General features: G+C 41.5%; 2 protein-coding genes across 3 annotated transcripts; one reads left to right on the top strand and one right to left on the bottom strand.

The window, feature by feature from the left end:
• Positions 1-142: 142 nt before the first annotated feature.
• uba2 (ubiquitin-like modifier activating enzyme 2) lies at positions 143-9,283 on the bottom strand. Its single transcript, XM_044037003.1, has 17 exons — positions 9,044-9,283; positions 7,572-7,655; positions 7,148-7,218; positions 6,983-7,047; positions 6,792-6,892; positions 6,546-6,667; positions 6,371-6,438; positions 6,131-6,252; positions 5,270-5,369; positions 4,997-5,148; positions 4,796-4,889; positions 4,548-4,660; positions 4,165-4,320; positions 3,305-3,401; positions 2,682-2,787; positions 2,426-2,577; positions 143-1,541 (listed from the first exon to the last, which is right to left on the bottom strand). Exons 1-17 carry the CDS (start codon positions 9,182-9,184, stop codon positions 1,309-1,311), a joined length of 1,977 nt encoding a protein of 658 aa, XP_043892938.1. The 5' UTR covers positions 9,185-9,283; the 3' UTR covers positions 143-1,308.
• Positions 9,284-10,884: 1,601 nt separating this feature from the next.
• lcat (lecithin-cholesterol acyltransferase) lies at positions 10,885-18,426 on the top strand. 2 transcript variants are annotated; one of them, XM_044035354.1, is made up of 8 exons: positions 10,885-11,157; positions 11,668-11,870; positions 14,040-14,196; positions 14,598-14,713; positions 14,842-14,937; positions 15,115-15,339; positions 15,918-16,113; positions 16,762-18,426. In XM_044035354.1, the coding sequence occupies exons 1-8, from the start codon at positions 11,120-11,122 to the stop codon at positions 17,123-17,125; spliced, it is 1,395 nt and encodes a 464-aa protein (XP_043891289.1). In that variant the 5' UTR covers positions 10,885-11,119; the 3' UTR covers positions 17,126-18,426. The 2 variants fall into 2 exon arrangements, with proteins under 2 accessions (XP_043891289.1, XP_043891290.1); XM_044035355.1 differs by lacking the exon at positions 10,885-11,157 and adding an exon at positions 11,449-11,556.
• Positions 18,427-18,508: the final 82 nt, after the last annotated feature.

Genomic DNA, 18,508 nt, shown 5'->3' with positions numbered 1-18,508 from the left:
GTAATAGATTATGAAAACAAATAATAGTTAGTTGCAGCCCTAACCTAATCTGGGGATTTCTGTGAGTATGGGACCAGTTTATTCCTCACTTATATATAGATGTATTCACGATCACTGATGGACAAGACAAAGACAAAAGAACTTCTGCATGGTCAAATTTATTGTCTTCATCAAATTGGTCCAAAACGGCTCCTTGCAGCCTTCAAAGAACAAGTCATATCACAATGAAATATGAAATCATGGACACCGACAGAGGTTGGACTGGAGCAGCTGCTCACCTGTGACTGTCTGTGTGTGTTAAATATATAAGAGCAGGACTCACCGCCACCACCAGCGTCCAAGTTTCACCTCTACAGTACAACACATGACCAACTTCATCTACTCCATCTCTGTCACATATCAACCTACCACCTGTTCCGCACATTAAGTATTTAAACCGATAAAAAAAATCCACTTACGTAGAAACATTAACACAGCGACTATAGCGGTCTGGATCTAAGCTGCTTGTGCTTAGTCGGAGCCTGTGAAGGTTGCAGGTTCGCAGGGAGCCGTGTTTGCTCCACTGTGCTGCTGCTGCTCTATGGCTGTTTGAAGAACTTCTTATTTTATTTTTTTAAATATCTAAGAGCCGATGCCTCACTGCAGTGGTGGTGGTGGTGTTATGGAGGGCACAGTCGCTCGTCTTTAACCACAACGTCGTCAGTTCTAGAAAAGAGGTAGCAAACTCACAATCCCAAAAATCACCATGTGGCTAAAGAAAGTTGCCCCGGCTGTGCTTCTGTGCTTTACCTACCCATTAACTAACAGAACCTACACCACTGCACACTCCAAGGTCAACCTCTCCGTTACTGTCGTCATCGTCCACAACATTATTTTGGTTTCAAATGGTTTGTAACCTGACCACAAAGCACACAAAAACACCCTGACTTGTGTAGCATGAGAAATACAGTACATTTATAAAAAAAATACAAAAAAAGCACTTGATTTTTTTGTTTTTAAACCATCGTATAGGGACAAGGAATGAATAAAAATAACAAAAAAGAGGTTTGCGTGCGTGTACTTTTGAAAAACAACAAAACAAACTGTTTTTAAGTGGAGAATCTATGTACAGCGTCATGTGGAGGGAGGAGGGGGGGGGGCGATCAAAGTACAGACAGAGTGGGGGGAGGGCGTGAAAGATAAAGTAGGGCAGTAAATTGTTCTTCATAAAAGAGGTGTTTTATTTCGGCCTACTGTCTGTCTCAAGTCAAAAAAAAAATGACACTTTTAAAGAGTTCTCAGTCCTTCCGGAGACCAAGGAGGACGGGTTTAGTCCAGAGTGATGATGTCGTCGTTGTTGTCGTCATCATTGGCGGCGGCTGCGCTTGACTGCTCCGTGCGGGGGCGCTTGGTGGAGCTCTCTCCACTCTCTGCGTCCGGGTGCTTCCTCTTGGTGGCGCTGCTGCTGCCCGCTGCTGCAGAGCTGGATGACACAACCTTCTCCTCCTCCTCCTCCTCCTCGTCAGAGTCCACGATCATGAGGTCATCGTCCTCTGATTGACCTGAAAGACACAGGAGAACACGGTTCACACTCGGGTTTCATTTGCAGGTCTTTCTGACATTGAGTTCAAGCACCGTCAATGTGTATTGTTAACAGCATATAGTTGTAGTAAATTTCATATCAATACGTTTTTAAATTCACATAAAGAGAATTTAAATCTCCAACTTATTCTGTTTCTACATCTAATGTGCACCGCTGTGACAGTAGCTTTAGTGGTAATGCTTTTAACTGGAAGGGTGTGGGTACGATTATCGGTTCCGTTAGTCCAGTGTTTCCCAACCCTGGTCCTCAGGGAACAAGCTCTGGTAACGAGCTGTTTTCACCAGCAATCCTTGTTTTAATTATTTATTTAATTTAATAATTTAATTAATTCAAATACTCATTTGAAGACATTTGTCCTTCTAACGTCGCATATGCGAATTACGCGGGAGCCAATGTGAGTCGGAGCTCCTATAGTCAAATTGTACATCAAGCGCAGAGTATTTGGAGAAGGCCATATTGTCCCTACCAATATCAGAGATGGGGCAATGCATATCTGTGCACAAATTCAGTGAGAAGATTTTACGAGCGTCATTGAATGCATCACAGCCTAGCAGAAATATCACTGCAAGTCAGAGCTGAGTGAGTGCGCTGCTCTTAGTGTTTAAGTGTTAGAAACGAATAAATCACAGTGAAGTCTCTCTCTCTCTAATTCGGTGTATTTGAGGTTTGGGAACCTCGAACCCTTTTTTTTTTTTAAACCAAAAAAGTACTCAATTAACGGAAAAAATAATCAACAGATGATTCGATTTGCAAAAACCGTCTAAAACCGTGTTTACATGACGTTAACATGATGGCAAGGAATCTAGACTTCAGTGTAGATAACAGATAAACAGCTGTGCTGACCTTTAGAGGAGGTGGACGGCTGGGCGGTGTCCTTGTTGCCATTGGTGATGCTGTTTCCCTCTTCCTGGTTAGTCTGCGGCTGCGGCGGTGGCGGAGGTTTGTCTGGAGCTTCACCAACTACCTCGAATTCCACATCCCGCTCAAGTTCCTCACTGTCAACAAATGCAACAAAAACAACAACAATTCAGCATTTCATTTATGGTTCGATCCCTGGGGCAGCACCATGAAAAGTAAACACATGAGTAGAGCGACATACGTGTGCAGGACGTTGACGAGGAGCGTGTAGTCTTGCAGGAAGTCGTCGACTTGCAGGCGGCTGCCGTTACGGATCCCAAAGTCTGAGAGGAACTTGCTGTTGTTGGCTGTGAAGGCGGGAGGGAAATCATATTTACAGTACGCTTCGTTTATGTTCATTTATTCCAAAACACTTACTCTTTATTCACCAGGGCTGCAACGAACGACGTCTATTATTTGTGCTATTAATCGCGTACTTGTTTGGTCCATTAAATGTCAGAAAATGATATTGATATTGAGAATATGATGATATTCTCGAAAGTGTTGTTTTCTCAACTCTCACTCTCAAAAGATGATTTTCTTTTTGTTTCAAAAGTCAAAACAAACCTACTTCTGACTCCAGTACGATAATGTGCAAACTTAATACACTTAAATAGGCTTTAACGTATGAAACTGTTGTGTTTTAAATTATCCCATATGTTTTAACACAGGTCAGTGCACCAGCTGAAATATTCTCAGGTGAGGGGATAGAGCGCCCTCACCTGTCCATGTAAAGACTCACAAATACACATCTCTTTTCTGAACAAGTGATTTTTCATGCTTTCAATTTCTTTTTTAACAGTCCCACCCCCCAGTTGTCCCCACCTTCTGTCTCTCCTTCCTCTGACGAGATGAGGATTGTCCCTTTTCCGTCTTCTATCTGAACATCTGGAGCCACCATGCCGAATCGTTCCTTCAGGATCTGAGCACAGGATAAAAAAAAAACATTAAATCTTAAAACAAATAAACAAGGTGACGGTCAAAAAAGTATATAAAAAAAAAACAGCATCAAAAACTAGAGTTGGGACAACATACGCAGCTCAAATGTGTCCGAGTCACTGGATTTGCATTGCGATCCTGATTTATTGTAATTCTACAACTATTGCGATCAGATTCCCTTTTCCTCTTTTGTGTAGAGTCACGATGTTTTGATTCTTTGCACATTCACATTTTTTTCTTAACTGGGTAACAGGGGCGCTGCGTCCTCTCACCGAAATGCACTTTTAATGATTGTTTTTTCTTAAAAATATCAAATTGAAGCCAGTTAAACACTATTCCCGTTTGCCAGAAAATGCAGAATGACTCCATAAATATCAAAAGTGTAATAATCAGACACTCAAAGGGCTTAAATGGCTCTGAATTCACATAAACACCAATGTTTTCTTTGCTATTTACGCTCATCTTAAAAGGGAAAATATAAGAACAAACATTTATTTCTAAACGCAGTGTGGCCCTCATTCTCCCTTTCTCTAGCAAAAACCCTGATATTGTAAATTTTTACTTATGACACAGATGTAAATATTTTGTGTTCTTCTTTTTATACTCTTAATATACTCTTTGATAGGTTGTACAGCTCTGTTATTTGTGTTATTTTTGCTGGCGTAGGGTGAAAAAAACCACAAATGGGTCAATAGATTTGTCCAGAATAGGCTGAAGATAAACACACACACACACACACAGCTTACCCTGTCCTGCAGAGAGAGGACCATGGTTTTGTGGACGTTCAGTTTGACTGTGACCTCTGGTTTGCTGGCACAGACGTAGCAGTTGGCCTTCGGAGGGTCCAGGACACATGGGACCAGCAGCTTCTTCCTGAGGTTGGGACACTTGTTCAGGAAGATCTGAGATGAGACGAAAAGACAAAAAGTTTTTGCAATTACAAAAAAAAAAAAAACATCAGCACAAACAGAAGCACATTTTAGTGACAGATGCCACAAAATAACATTTGTTGTCGTTCTCTCTCTAATCACTTGATTATGCTGAAAGTTTTTTCACAGAAATGACCGAACAATAACGCCTGCTGTAGCTGTGACAACACTCATGGACACGTGAAGGAAGCTGAACTGACCGTGCGACAGGATTCCAGTTCCCCTGACAGGATCTTGAGCCCCTCCAGCACGATGAGCCCAGCAATGACGGCGTTGGTTGTGGCTATAGCAGGGATGATGTTTCCTGCCATGGCTGAAACAAATAAATCATTTACATTTACATGACCCACTAGCATCCGTCTAATTCTCAGTCATGTGTAATATTCTTTACTAAATAAAGGATACACTAGGTTTGCACTGAAACTGATTTCTCGTTGACAAAACTTACATTTAACATCAAAGCGGCTCTTCATGTTCATGCTGAAGATGTGCATACGAAGGTTTGACGCAGCTGTAACAAAGTCCATCGCTGGGGGGTCGTCCTGACGACAAGAGGACACAGTGTGAAGACATGAGTCACACAGTCTTCTATAGGGTTTAAAAGCAGCTTTGATCCATGATGTAGGAAATTTAACGTTCCGTCCCTTACCTTGTCCCAGACGAGCTCAGCACCGTCTCCCTTCTCCTGCAGCTGGGAGCGGAGAGTCTCCACGCTGTGCTGGAACAGCTGGCAGTAACCCCACACACCCAGAACCTGCTGGTCCTTCAGCCCTGAAACTGGAGTGTCATCCTGAGGACGCACTGAGCCAAACAGAGATACAGATAAAGACCCTGACAAATGCGCAGCGCCAAGAGAAAGACATACACTCTACAACTATTACAACTACTGTTTTCAATCAAAGACACAAATATTCACACATACGCTTGTCCTCCAGCTTGTGCCAGTCCAGAGGAGTAGGAGCTTTCCTCTTCTTCCACAGCTTGTCCATGGTCAACAGGTACATGATATCATCCTTGAAAAGCTGCAGAGAAAAGACAATGATAAGTGTGTTGATAAGTGGTGGCAACACACTAAAATGTCTCCATGATTCAGGGCTGTTAGTTTTCTATGGTCAAATTCAAACACTTTCATTAGATGTTTATAGAAGTACATAAGAGTCCATACTCACTTGTTTTGTTTTAACTTTTTAAATCACGTTATAAGACTTGCTATGAACAGCCAGATTTGCATTTTGTAACATCAGGATAGGAAATTTAACATTTGTTTCCCATTTGAAATTCAACTTACAGAAAAAGTGAGAGCAGTTTTCATTTTACATATGATTTTCATTTTTCCATCGAATCAGTAAACAACTCAAGTCAGATAGCTATTTGTTATGAAAGATTATTTTCAAATGCTTTAGCTATGGCTTCAAAGATTAATCGACTTAAATCTTTATTTATTTCTTTACTTTACATTCTCTTTAATCATTAACATAACTAACAACCTTTTTGATTTTTCAGCATCTTCAGCAGAATATGTGATTGTAATCCTTATGGTTTGAGAACAAGATATGTAATTTGAGAACATCATCATTTCCAGATTTGGGAAACAATGATTAATATTTGCTGATATTTCATGGTTAGTTGCAGTTTGAGTCTTTTTATTCCAAAATTCAAGCACTTTCAATGATTTCAAGCACCTGTAAGAACCCTAGTGCTCCGTCCATCAGGACGTGAAGAGTCAAAACTTTTTATACCAGTAAAATCTTTAACTATGTCTTGTGATTTTTCTGATTGTTACCTTGTTGAAGAGTTTGACAGGGTCGTAGCCGGTGGAACGGGCCCACTCCTTGGTGGAGACGCGCTTGATGTCTCCATCCTTTTCTGAGGCTGTGGCACGAGCTGCTGTGTCCTCTGGGTTCCCTGTGTGCAAGTCACACAGTTTCACACACTTGCATATTTCTACCATTATCACTATCTGTCCATTTCTGTCACAAATGGAAGGTAATGGAATGTAATGCAATACTGCGCTGTGACTCACATGCGGCCTCTGGGTCTGCTGTGTCCGGTGACACCTCTTGATCTGCATCCTCTTCTCCAAACAGCTGACTAAGTTAAAGAAAAGACAGACAACGGTAGGTGAACTAATGCAGCTTTCTCACATTTGCAGCTCAACCACACATTTTCTATATCACTTGAAGGATGCCAGAACTTACTTGAAGAGATACTTGGCCCAGACGATGCAGTGTATGGGCTCGGATGGAGTGTTTCTGATGGTGCAGCCAGGGAAGGTCTTCTGGGTAGGCTTAGGTTGGCACTCGTAGCACTCAGTCAGTCCCTGGCAAAGGAAGAGAGTGTGGACAGGACGGGGGAAAAAAAGGGAACAAGAAAGGATAAGAGAAAACGTTTAATTAATGTTTTATTGCTCTGCCATAATGTAGCCCAAGATGTGCATGTCCTACCTTTTTGATGACTGTGACTTGTCCCAGGTAACCCGCAGTGCCACTCTCTATCAGAGGGATATCAGCCGCCAAACACATCCTGTTCACATGATTGCGGGCCGCTATGGAGACGAAAATGTGATTTTAATTCCTCACAGTTAAACGTGTTGACAATTAAACCAAAAACAATGCCGAAGATTGCATGTGATTACCTCTGTTATCCAGAGCGTTCATCACCAGCATGAACTTTCTGAAGAACTCTACATTGTAGTCAGGGCTGTTAATAAAAATAGAGAGAGATCCCGTGTCAAAAGTGATTCAAGTGTTATTATATACTGTATGTGTGAGACGGACAAGAAAGACAGAAAGCAGCTCACTTCATGACGCTGTCATGGTAGGCAGTGATATTTGCACTAGGACAGAATTGCAAGGCACTGTCCTTTGCCACCTGCAAAACAGCAAACATTCAAAGTCAATCACTGAGGCAGAAATACACATATCTGCGCTAGTAATATAGCAATATACTCCGTTTTCTTTGCTCCATATAACAAAGAAAACCATTAAATTTGCGGTCAAATAATCTTCATTTCAAGGTTTGACAAACACAGATCAGCAGTTTTCAACCATTTTTGACATTTTATGGACCGCACAACTAAACAGTTAGTCAGGAAAGTGATTGAAAGATTATTCACTGATAAAAAAGAATCAATAGTTGCAGCCCTAGACACAGAAGGAGATTTACTCTGTTTACATAAGAAGGGCTGCTTGAATAAGATCTACTCCAGGTTCCTGTTTACATACCTGTGCTTTAGACTTGCCAACATGCTTCTTCTGAAAGAGGAACTGACGATTCAGGTTGCTGACATCAATTGTGTCCAAGTCAATCTGTCAAAAATGAAACGAGATTGAGATATAATTCATGTATGCTTTCGGCAGAGAGCAGAGATTTAATACTGCACTTCACAGTTTGAAGTTCTCTTTAATTCGCATTCTCTCTCTCAAAGCTCCTCCTCTCATCTCCTCAGTCTCACTCTCCTCTCAGCCCTTTATAGTGAATAAAACTTTAGAAATACCACAAGTATACGTAATTTTCTTTCATTCCCCTTTAAGATTTTACAGTGTTCAATACTTGCTGCTTGTAATGATTTAAATGTTATTGTCATATCATTGTCGGTTGTTGGCATGATTAAACGTTTTGTTCTTGCTGGCTGGTTGCATCATTTGCAACTATAAGTACTTCTTGCTATCTTTGTAACTGTGTCATTTTGACACTGATGATTAAATCTGTCATGCATTCGCCCTGCACATAAAAGAAATGGTGGTGGGTATTCTCAGTCACGAAATGTTCTAGTGACCCCTTTAAGCACTTAAGCGCAGGTTTGGAACTGGGCTTCTTTTAAAAAAAGTTGCTGCAGGGTGAATGTTTTTGTCCACAAGTTGAGTAAACCTGTTTTACAAACATGACAAGGCTCAAAGCTCCACAGGAGGTTATAAATGTCTCTTATTAGTGAAACAAGCCACAGCTGGTTAGAGTTGAACAGTTGTTGTCATAAATAAACATAACATTAGTATTATTAATGTGGGGCACTGTCCTCAATGTGTTCCCCCTGGTTAAATATGCTTTATCAAGCTGTTAATTTGTCCATGCTACTTATAACTGAAATAATAGAAAATAGTAAATACATGTAAACTGGTATGTATGTTATTCTACACTTTTGTGAGAGTATAATTGGTGGGGGTCCATAAAAGGTGTGGAAACACCATCTGGGGTGAACTCTAAACAATCGCAATAAACATTGACATTAATTTTAATATTTGTTAATGTGCTGCACACACAGGAGACGCTTTTTTAAATCCATTTTGAATCATTATAAGACATCATTATATCCAGTAATGTGTATAATATATAACTTAATAATAATAATGTGTGTAAATTGTGTCTGTGATGGCACATAGCCATCCAACCGGCCGTCACATTACAAAGAAGTTGAGCTAACTTAGCTGTGTTAATGGCGCCAAATGCTACAGCTAACAGTTAGTGTTCCTGTTGTGTGTTTTTTTACTGTATAATACCCGCGTCTGTCCACTAAACTGCATTCTCATGGGACGGAGGTGCAGCTAGGTCCTGCCGATTCTGGTGTTTTACTTAAATCAAAGCCACGGCTCGGGAATTCAGTGCGAGTCTGCAGTGAGAGAGCAGCACAAAGACCTGGCATGATAGCCAGCGAGCTAACACACACGCACACATACACACAAACATGAATGTGACGGACCACTTCGATGTTTTTGAAGCCGGTGAGGACAAGGTTCTTCAGCAGCTCGCAGCCAATGCCTCCCGCTCCCACCACCAGCACCTTGCAGGTGGAAAGGGAGTCCGCCAACTCTTTCCTGAGGGAACCCACCAGTTGGACCATGTCGATCGACTAGAGATAGAACCAGAGCCTGTAGCGCCGGGAGGCTAGCGGCTAGCTTCTTCGCCTTCAGAACCTAAGTCCTGCCCACTTCCATGTCACCCGACTTCTTCTCCGGGAGTATTCCGAGGCGCTTATTGACAAATACGTTGCCTGAGCGCCCTCTGTCTCTGGCGGCTGGAAACGCGAGGCATAACCAGGCTCGACCCAAGCCTTTATGGGGCCCTAATGGCGTTTTCTACTACATGGTACCAGCACGACACGGTCCAGTACAGTATGGCTCGACTCTACACGGTTTGGTTGGTTTTCCTTTACAATATAGTTCCTCACAGTAAAACACTAAAACTAATATAAACTAAACTTAATCTAGACATTTACCAAAATAAAAACTAGCCAACCCACTCTAAAAACAAAAAGTAAAAACTAATGAAAAATCCCAAACTATTATGACCTTTTCATTTTCCATTAGGTTTTTCCAGGAATATGTTTTGTGTCGGGAATCACTCTGCATGTCCTTCAACTGTACATTGAGACCCCGTAGTTACTCATTACCTGTTGTCTTCCAGGATTCAGTGGCATCGTTTTTGCCATGATTTTCTTTTTAGATTGAGGACTCACATATGTAGTCAATTGATATGTTAATCCTGAACCTGACACACCTTTCCACTCTTTATACATCATGGATCGGATTCAGAAATAATAATGGTAACAATAATAATAATAATAACCGTAATTATAATAATAATAATAATAATAATGACAACAATAATAATAATAATGATGATGATAATAATAATAATAATAATAATAGTACAGTTTTAACTTTTAACTGGTAAACTGTGTCACAGTAAAGCAAACAAAAGCGATGAATCACAGATTATTTGGGTCAAGTTGCATCATCTATTAGTCAGGCAAGATTTAAGGTCGATATTTCTAAATAAAGTGGGATAAGTGAGTTTGTGTTTACTAGGCCACAGCATTTGCATGAACATCATTATTATTCGTATTAGTACACAACATTGTGTTAGAATACCACAAGTGATTGTGCCTCTGAACTCAACTTTGTCAGGATCATTAATTAAATATGATTAAAGTGTCAGGTTTAAAGTAATTTCAAGGTACACGTCATTTTAAATTTCTTTCAGAGGTCTCAAACTCGCAGCCCATGGGCCATGTGTGGCCCTCCTATTGATTTCATGTAGCCTGCCACTTAATGTCAAGCTATAATATAGATATTTATGTATGTTTTAGGTGTCATTTTGCATTATAAATGAATAGTTACTGGCCAGATTACATGCTCTGTGGTTAAAAGTTGGACACCCCTGTTTTGATGTGTAAATTGTCCTGGACTCAAATACTCTTTCCCTCACTACCAATCTTATCTCAACTCTTCACGTTTTATGTTAATGCTTTATTTTGAAAACCGGATGTACGTAAACTCGCACGTCTTCCATCGCCTGTGTCTGTGCGAGACAAACCGGCTCCTCTGACCGTATTAGTCAGTTTACCTGCTGCTGTGATTAAGAATCCGACAGCGTCGCCGCTCTGGCTGTATCCATGGCAACGACAAGAGGCGACGATGCCTTCACGTAACGTCACAAATGTGGGAGTTTTTCGTTGTCCCCCCTCTTCATCCCAGTGAACTGTGAAGGAAATACATAAAACGTATACAGTAGTTTATGTAACACGTTACTGCCTATGTTTAATGTCACAACAAAAACATAAACCAATTTAAATTTAAGAGCTCACTTCATGTGGAGACTCATACAGACTCGCGTGTGTATTTGCGCATTATCTTCCTATACATGCGATTATTTGTGTCTGTGTGTTTTAATGTTGGTTTTCCATTTGAATTTTGATTATTGCTTTTGCTTCAAAAACACCGCAGTGTCCCGCACAAATAGGTCAAATAATGTGGAGTTTTTACAGGGAGCGTGAATGCAACACCATGAAACTCACCGTATGTGTGAAGCGAGGTAAGTTTTATCCTATTTTACCTTTTTATTTGAATTCAAATTCTTTTTTTGGGAACTAAACTTTAAAATAAAAATAAAACATGTGTACATTTTCCATTTGCCGCGAATGTTAAGCGAATATGTATCTACATTTTTAAAAGTGACGTAACCTGTACATATTGATTCAAATGTCATTTTCTCGTTGGGGAAAGTTTACTGTGTGTCAGAAAAACACATCTTCTCCCCTCAGTGCTGCTGTTCGTCAATCATTCACAGTCTGTTTTTGTGGATAAATAGATGATGTGATTTGGAAGAATCAATACCAGGGCAATGAGTAACCGCCAGCTGAGCGCTTTTCTATTTGTCCTCACATTACTTTGACCGTTTGTCCGCGTGAGTGGTTTAGTGAATCATTGTGAAGTGAGTATTTCAGAGGTTTTTCTCTGCAGCTCAGGAGTGGATACAGTTGTAGAGCAGCTTATAATACAGTTTATTTCTCTCCTGAACCTCCTCCTCCTCCTCCTTCTCCAGGAGCAGGAGCAGCAGTCAGATCAGATCTACAGTCCAGCTGGTTGAAGGAAGTATGGGATCCGTTGTGCACCTCTGCTCGGTGCTGCTGCTCGTCTTCCTGCTGGGGCTTCATCACTCCTCAGGTTTCTGGATCGTCAACGTGGTCTTTCCTCCCAGCGCCAAACACAGAACCCCGAGCAACAGCACTCCGCCACTCATTATCAGTAAGTACCGCTGAACTGGAGCAGCAGGGCAGAGGCGTTTCAAAGGGGAATGGGGGTCCCAGGGCATGGGGGGGGGGCTGTTTACATGCAGTGTTACAATTCTCTCTTGAACAATTGTGAATGATACAGGGAAATGTGATTTTAAAATGAATCTCGGCTGTTGGTATCGATGAGGAAATTTGTGCGGGTTGTGAGGTTTAAACATGGGGCTTTTCCACTACACAGTTCTGGCACGGCTCAACTTTGCAAGGGACTTTTTTTTTGCTTTTCTATTAGCGATAGGACCTGGTACCTAGTACTGTTTATAGTACCATTTGTGACGTTGTCAGAATCCCGGCCACTGATTGGTCAGAGAGTGTCGTCACTGGAAAAGTCACGACTCCATCACTGACTCCAGAGATTCCATCGTGGTCGAGGCAAAGAGACAGAGTTTGACGTCTTGTTGAGACAAACAGCCATAAACCGAGTAGAAAAAATAAAGCTGCTGGATGTCCTCCATTGTTGTCCGTTGTCGCATTCGATGTTGTTGTACGTTATTATCACACCAGTATGACATCGGACCACACCGCGCCTACCACGTAAAGGCACTGTTTACCTGACCCAGGGCTTTTCCATTCCAAACCATACTGTACTGTACCAAACCGAACCATACCATAATGGTAGCTTTATGAAGTTACTGCATGGTCCAGCAGAGGGCACTTATGGTGTATTACCCCCAGCTCTACTCGCCTCACCTCGCCTCGCCACGGTTTAAGTAGCGTTTCCACTAGCATAGTACCTGATACCAGGTACTATGATTGGCCAGACTGAGTGCCGTCACAGGAAGAGACGTCCCACACACAAATCTAGCCGAACTGTAGAAAAGTTAAAACTACTTAACGATCCTAAAAACGTTGGTGAGTCTCCAACAACTACCGGGGAAATCTTTCTATTTAAACAGAGGAGTCTGGTGTATTGAGGGACAACACCGCCGACCTCAACCTCCAGTAACCTCACATAGGATTCCAAGTCGGCTACTTTTACAGTTGTTTCTCATGAAGTTAATGGTACACGGTTGCTACACAGTTTCCGTGTGCAAAATACCGCGTAGAGCGTTGCTAGCCATGGTGTGTGGACTCAGGTGGAATTCAGTCAGGTTGGAGACAAATGGAATGCTCCATACCTTCTAGCAAGCAAACTAAACTTTCCACTTGAGAAGAAACCAATGACATCAAAACACCTGAAAAGCGACTCATGGAGGTATTTTAGGTTCTCAACTGTAGATGAGAATGTAAGGAACAATTCTGCAGACTAGCCTGTTAGCTTAGCTGTTAGCTCCACCCAAGTGAGGAGTCAGAAGAGGTATCCTGAACAAGCAGCACTTGTATCCATACGAGCATGCGTTAAATGTAGTATACTGGGCTTGTACTGCCAATGAGAATGTTTAAAAGTCAGTGCAGGGATTTTTAATTTAATTTTAATTCATTAGACCAACAATGACGTAAAAAACAGAAACTGAAAGTAAGTGTTAACAGAGCGTTTTAATCACAGCTGCAACTGATAAGAACCAATCAGGGGGGATCAGGGGAATCAGAATGTGGATAACTGCATCATCGCACTTTGAAAGGCTGTTCTTGGCAATTAGTGACACTGTCTACTGTGTACATTTGCTCTTGTATTCTACTGTTTGTGTTCTGCTTATCCAGCTTATCGTGCTGAGGGTTTTAGGCACAAAGGGCCAAAATGTGATTGAGAGTTCATGCTCCGCCCCTCTGTCTTTGAAAATTCCACGAATTCGGGCCCTTTTTGGACCCTGTACCTCATACAACCGGGCCACACTTTAAAAGTGTGTAACATTTAGGACAGGCTTCCCACCCTCAGAACAAGTCTTTCATTTGTACTTTAGGTAAGGGCCTTGCTTTACTGAGGCAGCCATCTTGTGCCTCCATGTTTCTACAGTAACCCCAATGGACAAACTAGCAAACGTGTTAGCTTAATGCGCTAACAAAGAAAAGAACTTTCTGTCCGGTATGTGAAGTCCACTATTGCTCTCTGACGCATGTTGGGAAAGGTTTAGGGGGGGGTGGGGATTTGTCCTCTGTTACAGTCTGCATTCTTACCATTAAATGTCAATAATTCTCACACACTGGACCTGATGTGACGCATGCATGTGTGTGTTCATGTGTCCAGTTCCAGGGAACCTGGGGAACCGCCTGGAAGCAAAGCTAGACAAGCCCAAACTGGTCAGCTGGTTTTGCTACAAGAAAACGGAACACTGGTTCCCCCTGTGGATTGACCTCAACATGTTTATGCCCATAGGTGTAGACTGCTGGATTGATAACATGAGGTGACACTGACTGACCTTGTGATGTTTGTCAACTGTCCTGTATTCCCTTTCACCCTCTTTTTGTCTATTGGAAAACGAGCCGTCTTCTCACTCCTCCACTTCTCTATCACTAGTTTCAGGTCTACTTCAGTTGCACATGATGTCCATTTTCTAAATTAAGTTCCCATTTATCAGACATTTCCAGTTCTCATATATTGGAGTTTAGATTCTTAAGGGTGACATTGTTGCCCATTAACAATGTTTGTGTTTAGTTCATGTTAGTCAAGACAGTGTGACAGCGAACCAGCATGCACCATCATTAGTTTGATTATTTACACGTATATTCCCCCCACTGAGTCATATGAGAGGATGTTTTTTTTGGCTAATTAGATTAATGTGAGTGTTCCATGTGCGTGTCCCAGACTTGTCTACAACAAGACGGAACGGCGGTCATCCAACTCACCCGGAGTGCAGGTGCGAGTGCCAGGATTTGGGCAGACCTATCCCATCGAGTTTCTTGACTCCAACAGACTCGCTGGTGAGAGAAATATGTGAGAAATGAGAGAAATGTTAATAGAAAGCCAATGTGTCATATAAGAGACAGAAATGCCTACATAGGACTTTGTCCAAAGCACTACAGTTATTTAATTTTTTTTTTTTTTGCAGGTTATTTTTACACAATGGTGCAACATCTGGTCAACGCGGGCTATGTCCGAAACGAGACAGTCCGAGCAGCACCGTACGACTGGAGATTAGCGCCAAGTAAGTGACATGAGAAACATCAAACTGAATCAGATTAGGAGAAAATGTGAGAAGGGCAATAAACTTTAATTGTAAATAAGCAGCCAATTGCCAGCCAGAAAACACGAAAAGTTCCTCCAACCTCATGTTTCGCACAAATGTTGACCCAAACCCTGCTGCCGCCCTTTCCTCCCACAGACGAGAATGCGGAGTATTTCAAAAAGCTGCAGGACCTGGTTGAGGAGATGTACGAGCAGTACCAGCATCCTGTTTACCTGCTGGGCCACAGCATGGGCTGCCACTACACCCTCTACTTCCTCAACCACCAGCCTCAGGCCTGGAAGGACAAGTACATCAGGGGCTTCATTTCCCTGGGAGCACCATGGGGGGGCGCTGTTAAGGCACTCAGAGTCTTGGCGTCAGGTAATGGAAAGCACCTGGAGTGGAGTACGATATAATAGTAGAGACTTACAATATGAATGGATTTCTGCCCTCTGTATTACAAATGACTGAATGTCCTTATTAACAGTAGTCGTTGTTATTTAAAGAATCCAAAGCTTCACAAGTGAACATTAAACCCCCTTGAAGATTGGCTGAAATGAAATACACTTTTACATGTTTTAAATTAAAAATGTATATGTTTTCGTAGCCTTAAAATAAACCTTTTACATGTCCTCAACAGAGGCCACAAAATGGTCGCCTCTGTTTAACACAGTTTTCAGGCTTTAAAGCAGAAGCTTATTACAGAAATGAAGAAGAACAGCTTTGCCTACATAATAAACTGAGTGCATAAACCCAGAAAATTATGAGAAAGAGTGGGAGAGTGTTTCACATTCTTTGTGGTATGTAAAGGCCATGGTAGTTCCTTTAAGGGTTTGGGTAAGACAGGGGTGAGTGGAGGAGTCTTCCGTTATACCACTAGATTCCAGTACACTGGGCTTTTAACTCTGTGGAATCAGATGATCAGTTCTTACTTTTGGTGTCGCTGTTTTCCCCTGCAGGAGAGAATGATGGCATCCCAATGATTTCCACCATCAAGATCCGTGAGGAACAGAGGATGACGACGACCAATCCCTGGATGATCCCCTTTCAGATCACCTGGCCAAAGGATCACGTGTTAATCTCAACGCCGACCTTTAACTACACAAACCAGGACTACAAGCGCTTCTTCGGGGACATCAGTTTTGAGGACGGCTGGTAAAAAAAAACACCTTTAATCTCTCCTCTTTATCGTGCCGCCACATTTGTATACGACTGTATATGACGGCCATAACTTCTGCGGCAAGCCCCCATGAAACATCAGAGTGAGGAAGGAAATAATTAGTGCAGTACGATCTTTTTCTTTATCACAACACTCTTTCAAGAAACCCTTTCACAGCGACTTTAAGCACTGTAGTGTATATGCCAGGCCAGTATGTGGTGCTGAAACCACAAAATTACACCATAAAAACGGAGCAGAAGATGTGAACCATGCATATAAAGCTAGCGGGGTTAAGGGTTAGGTTAGAGATGTTGGGGATAGGACATCATTGTTTCCCAAAGTCGAATACTGTTGTTGACCATGGTTCCCAATTTGACAAAAAATGCGTACTGGCCCAGAGTTAGCTAGTTTGTTCTCGTCCTTTTCACATTATATTTTGTGTATTTGTCAATAATTGATTACAACTGCCACACAACTATTCCCATGATTCCAAGCTTCGTCGTGGCATCTTCTGACTACTGTACGTCTTCTGTTATTGTTTTGATCGAGAGACCCCTAGCTAGCTAGAGAAATGAGTAATAATGATCACATAAGTTTAGCTGCTCTCCATTTAATAACCAATTAATGGCCCTTGTTGGTTTCAGGTACATGTGGGATGACACTAAAAACCTCACTGGCGATCTCCACCCACCTGGCGTAGAGGTGTGGTGTATGTACGGCGTGGGGCTTCCGACCCCCATAACGTACATTTACGATGAGCAGTTTCCCAATGTGGACCCAGTGGACTTTGTTTATGCCGACGGGGATGACACGGTGGACAGCCGGAGCACGAGTCTCTGCAAACGTTGGGTGGGGCAGCAGGAGAAGCCTGTCCACGTCACCGAGTACAGAGGGCTGCCCCACCTTGACATAGTGTTCCACGACACGGTGCTCACCCAAATCCAGCACATCCTGGAGGGCAAATCCGATACACCTCAAGAAGTTGATATGAGAGCTGGACCTAAATAGCAGTTTACGAATTCAGTTTTGAAAAGCAAAAAAAACACCACATGGAGTGCTGGATTTTTATTATATTTTATATTTTTGAATAAACAAAATTCATGTGGATAACATAGCTCCAACATGTTAGCACACTTGTTAGTTCAGCAGGTTTAAGCTGATATGGACATGCAGATAACCTGACCGTGCACCCCCTCATCCTCCTCCTTGCACCCCACCGGCCAAATTCACTTCACAAATCCTGTTGAATGGTAAATGGTATGCATTTATATAGTGCTTTTCTAGTCTAGTTTACGCTAGTTTTGCCATTCACCCATTCACTCACACTTTCATACAGCATATCACTTATCTTTCATACCCATTCACATGCTGCCGGCACAGCAACTTTGGTGTAATATACTTAATATTACCCAAGGACACATTGGCATGTAGCCCAGCGAATCAGGGAATCCAACTCACAACCTTTTAAGTTGAAAGACAGCTCAGCCCTACACCCCTGTTTCCCCTGTTACAAGCATTAAAAACACATTTGAATGGAGAATCCAGATTATGTTCATCTCGTTGTTTTCTAAAGACAAGGTTATGCATCACATCGAGGGGACTAGATGTTTATGTAAGTATATATATAGATATATATAGACATATATATAGACATATATTTTTTATATGTCTATATTTATATATATATATATATATATGTATGTATATATCAATAAGTTAAATATTACTGTAGCACACTTAGTTGTTGAATATTTACTATATTTGTTTGCAGAGCTGTTTCAAGAGAGTTCATGGGTGTTCATCAACTGAACAATTAGCTGTTGTTAGCAACTAATATTAAGATTTTTCTTAAAAAGTGGCATTTCTTTGGACTAATTTTTGAACTCTGTTAGAAAAGCAGGTTCCTATTAACATATGACGTGTTGACAACAGGATGTCTGAAATCCTGAAATTTGACTATGGTCCTAGCAAATGTGTCCTCACATTCAGCTCAGGAAAATGTCCCACTCTCTTGCAAACGCCCCTTCCCATCCATATGCAAATGTAATATATGGTATGTACATAAATGCCCATAAAATAACTATAGAAACATATGAACATGAGACATATTGACATGGATAAAACATATATAAGCATATTTCAATTGTACTGTTGTGTGATAATAATATTGGTGACATACAGTATATGGCAATACTAATAACTAATTGCATCCCCAGGAATGTAAAATGATAAATTGTGTATATAAAACAAGTGTATATTGCTTTGTAAACATGTCAAGTTTGAAGGTTTAATAAAGCATTAAATATTAATACCCCCTTTTTGTTTAGCTTTCATTAAAGTACACCAAAGTACCGGAGGGTCACGGTAGACCATCTGTATACCAGAATATTA

The sequence above is a fragment of the Solea senegalensis genome, linkage group LG10 (assembly GCF_019176455.1).
Source record: "Solea senegalensis isolate Sse05_10M linkage group LG10, IFAPA_SoseM_1, whole genome shotgun sequence".
NCBI classification, from domain to species: domain Eukaryota; kingdom Metazoa; phylum Chordata; class Actinopteri; order Pleuronectiformes; family Soleidae; genus Solea; species Solea senegalensis.
The sequence above is the reverse complement of the archived record's forward strand: the minus strand, read 5'-3'. Positions and strand labels throughout refer to the sequence as shown.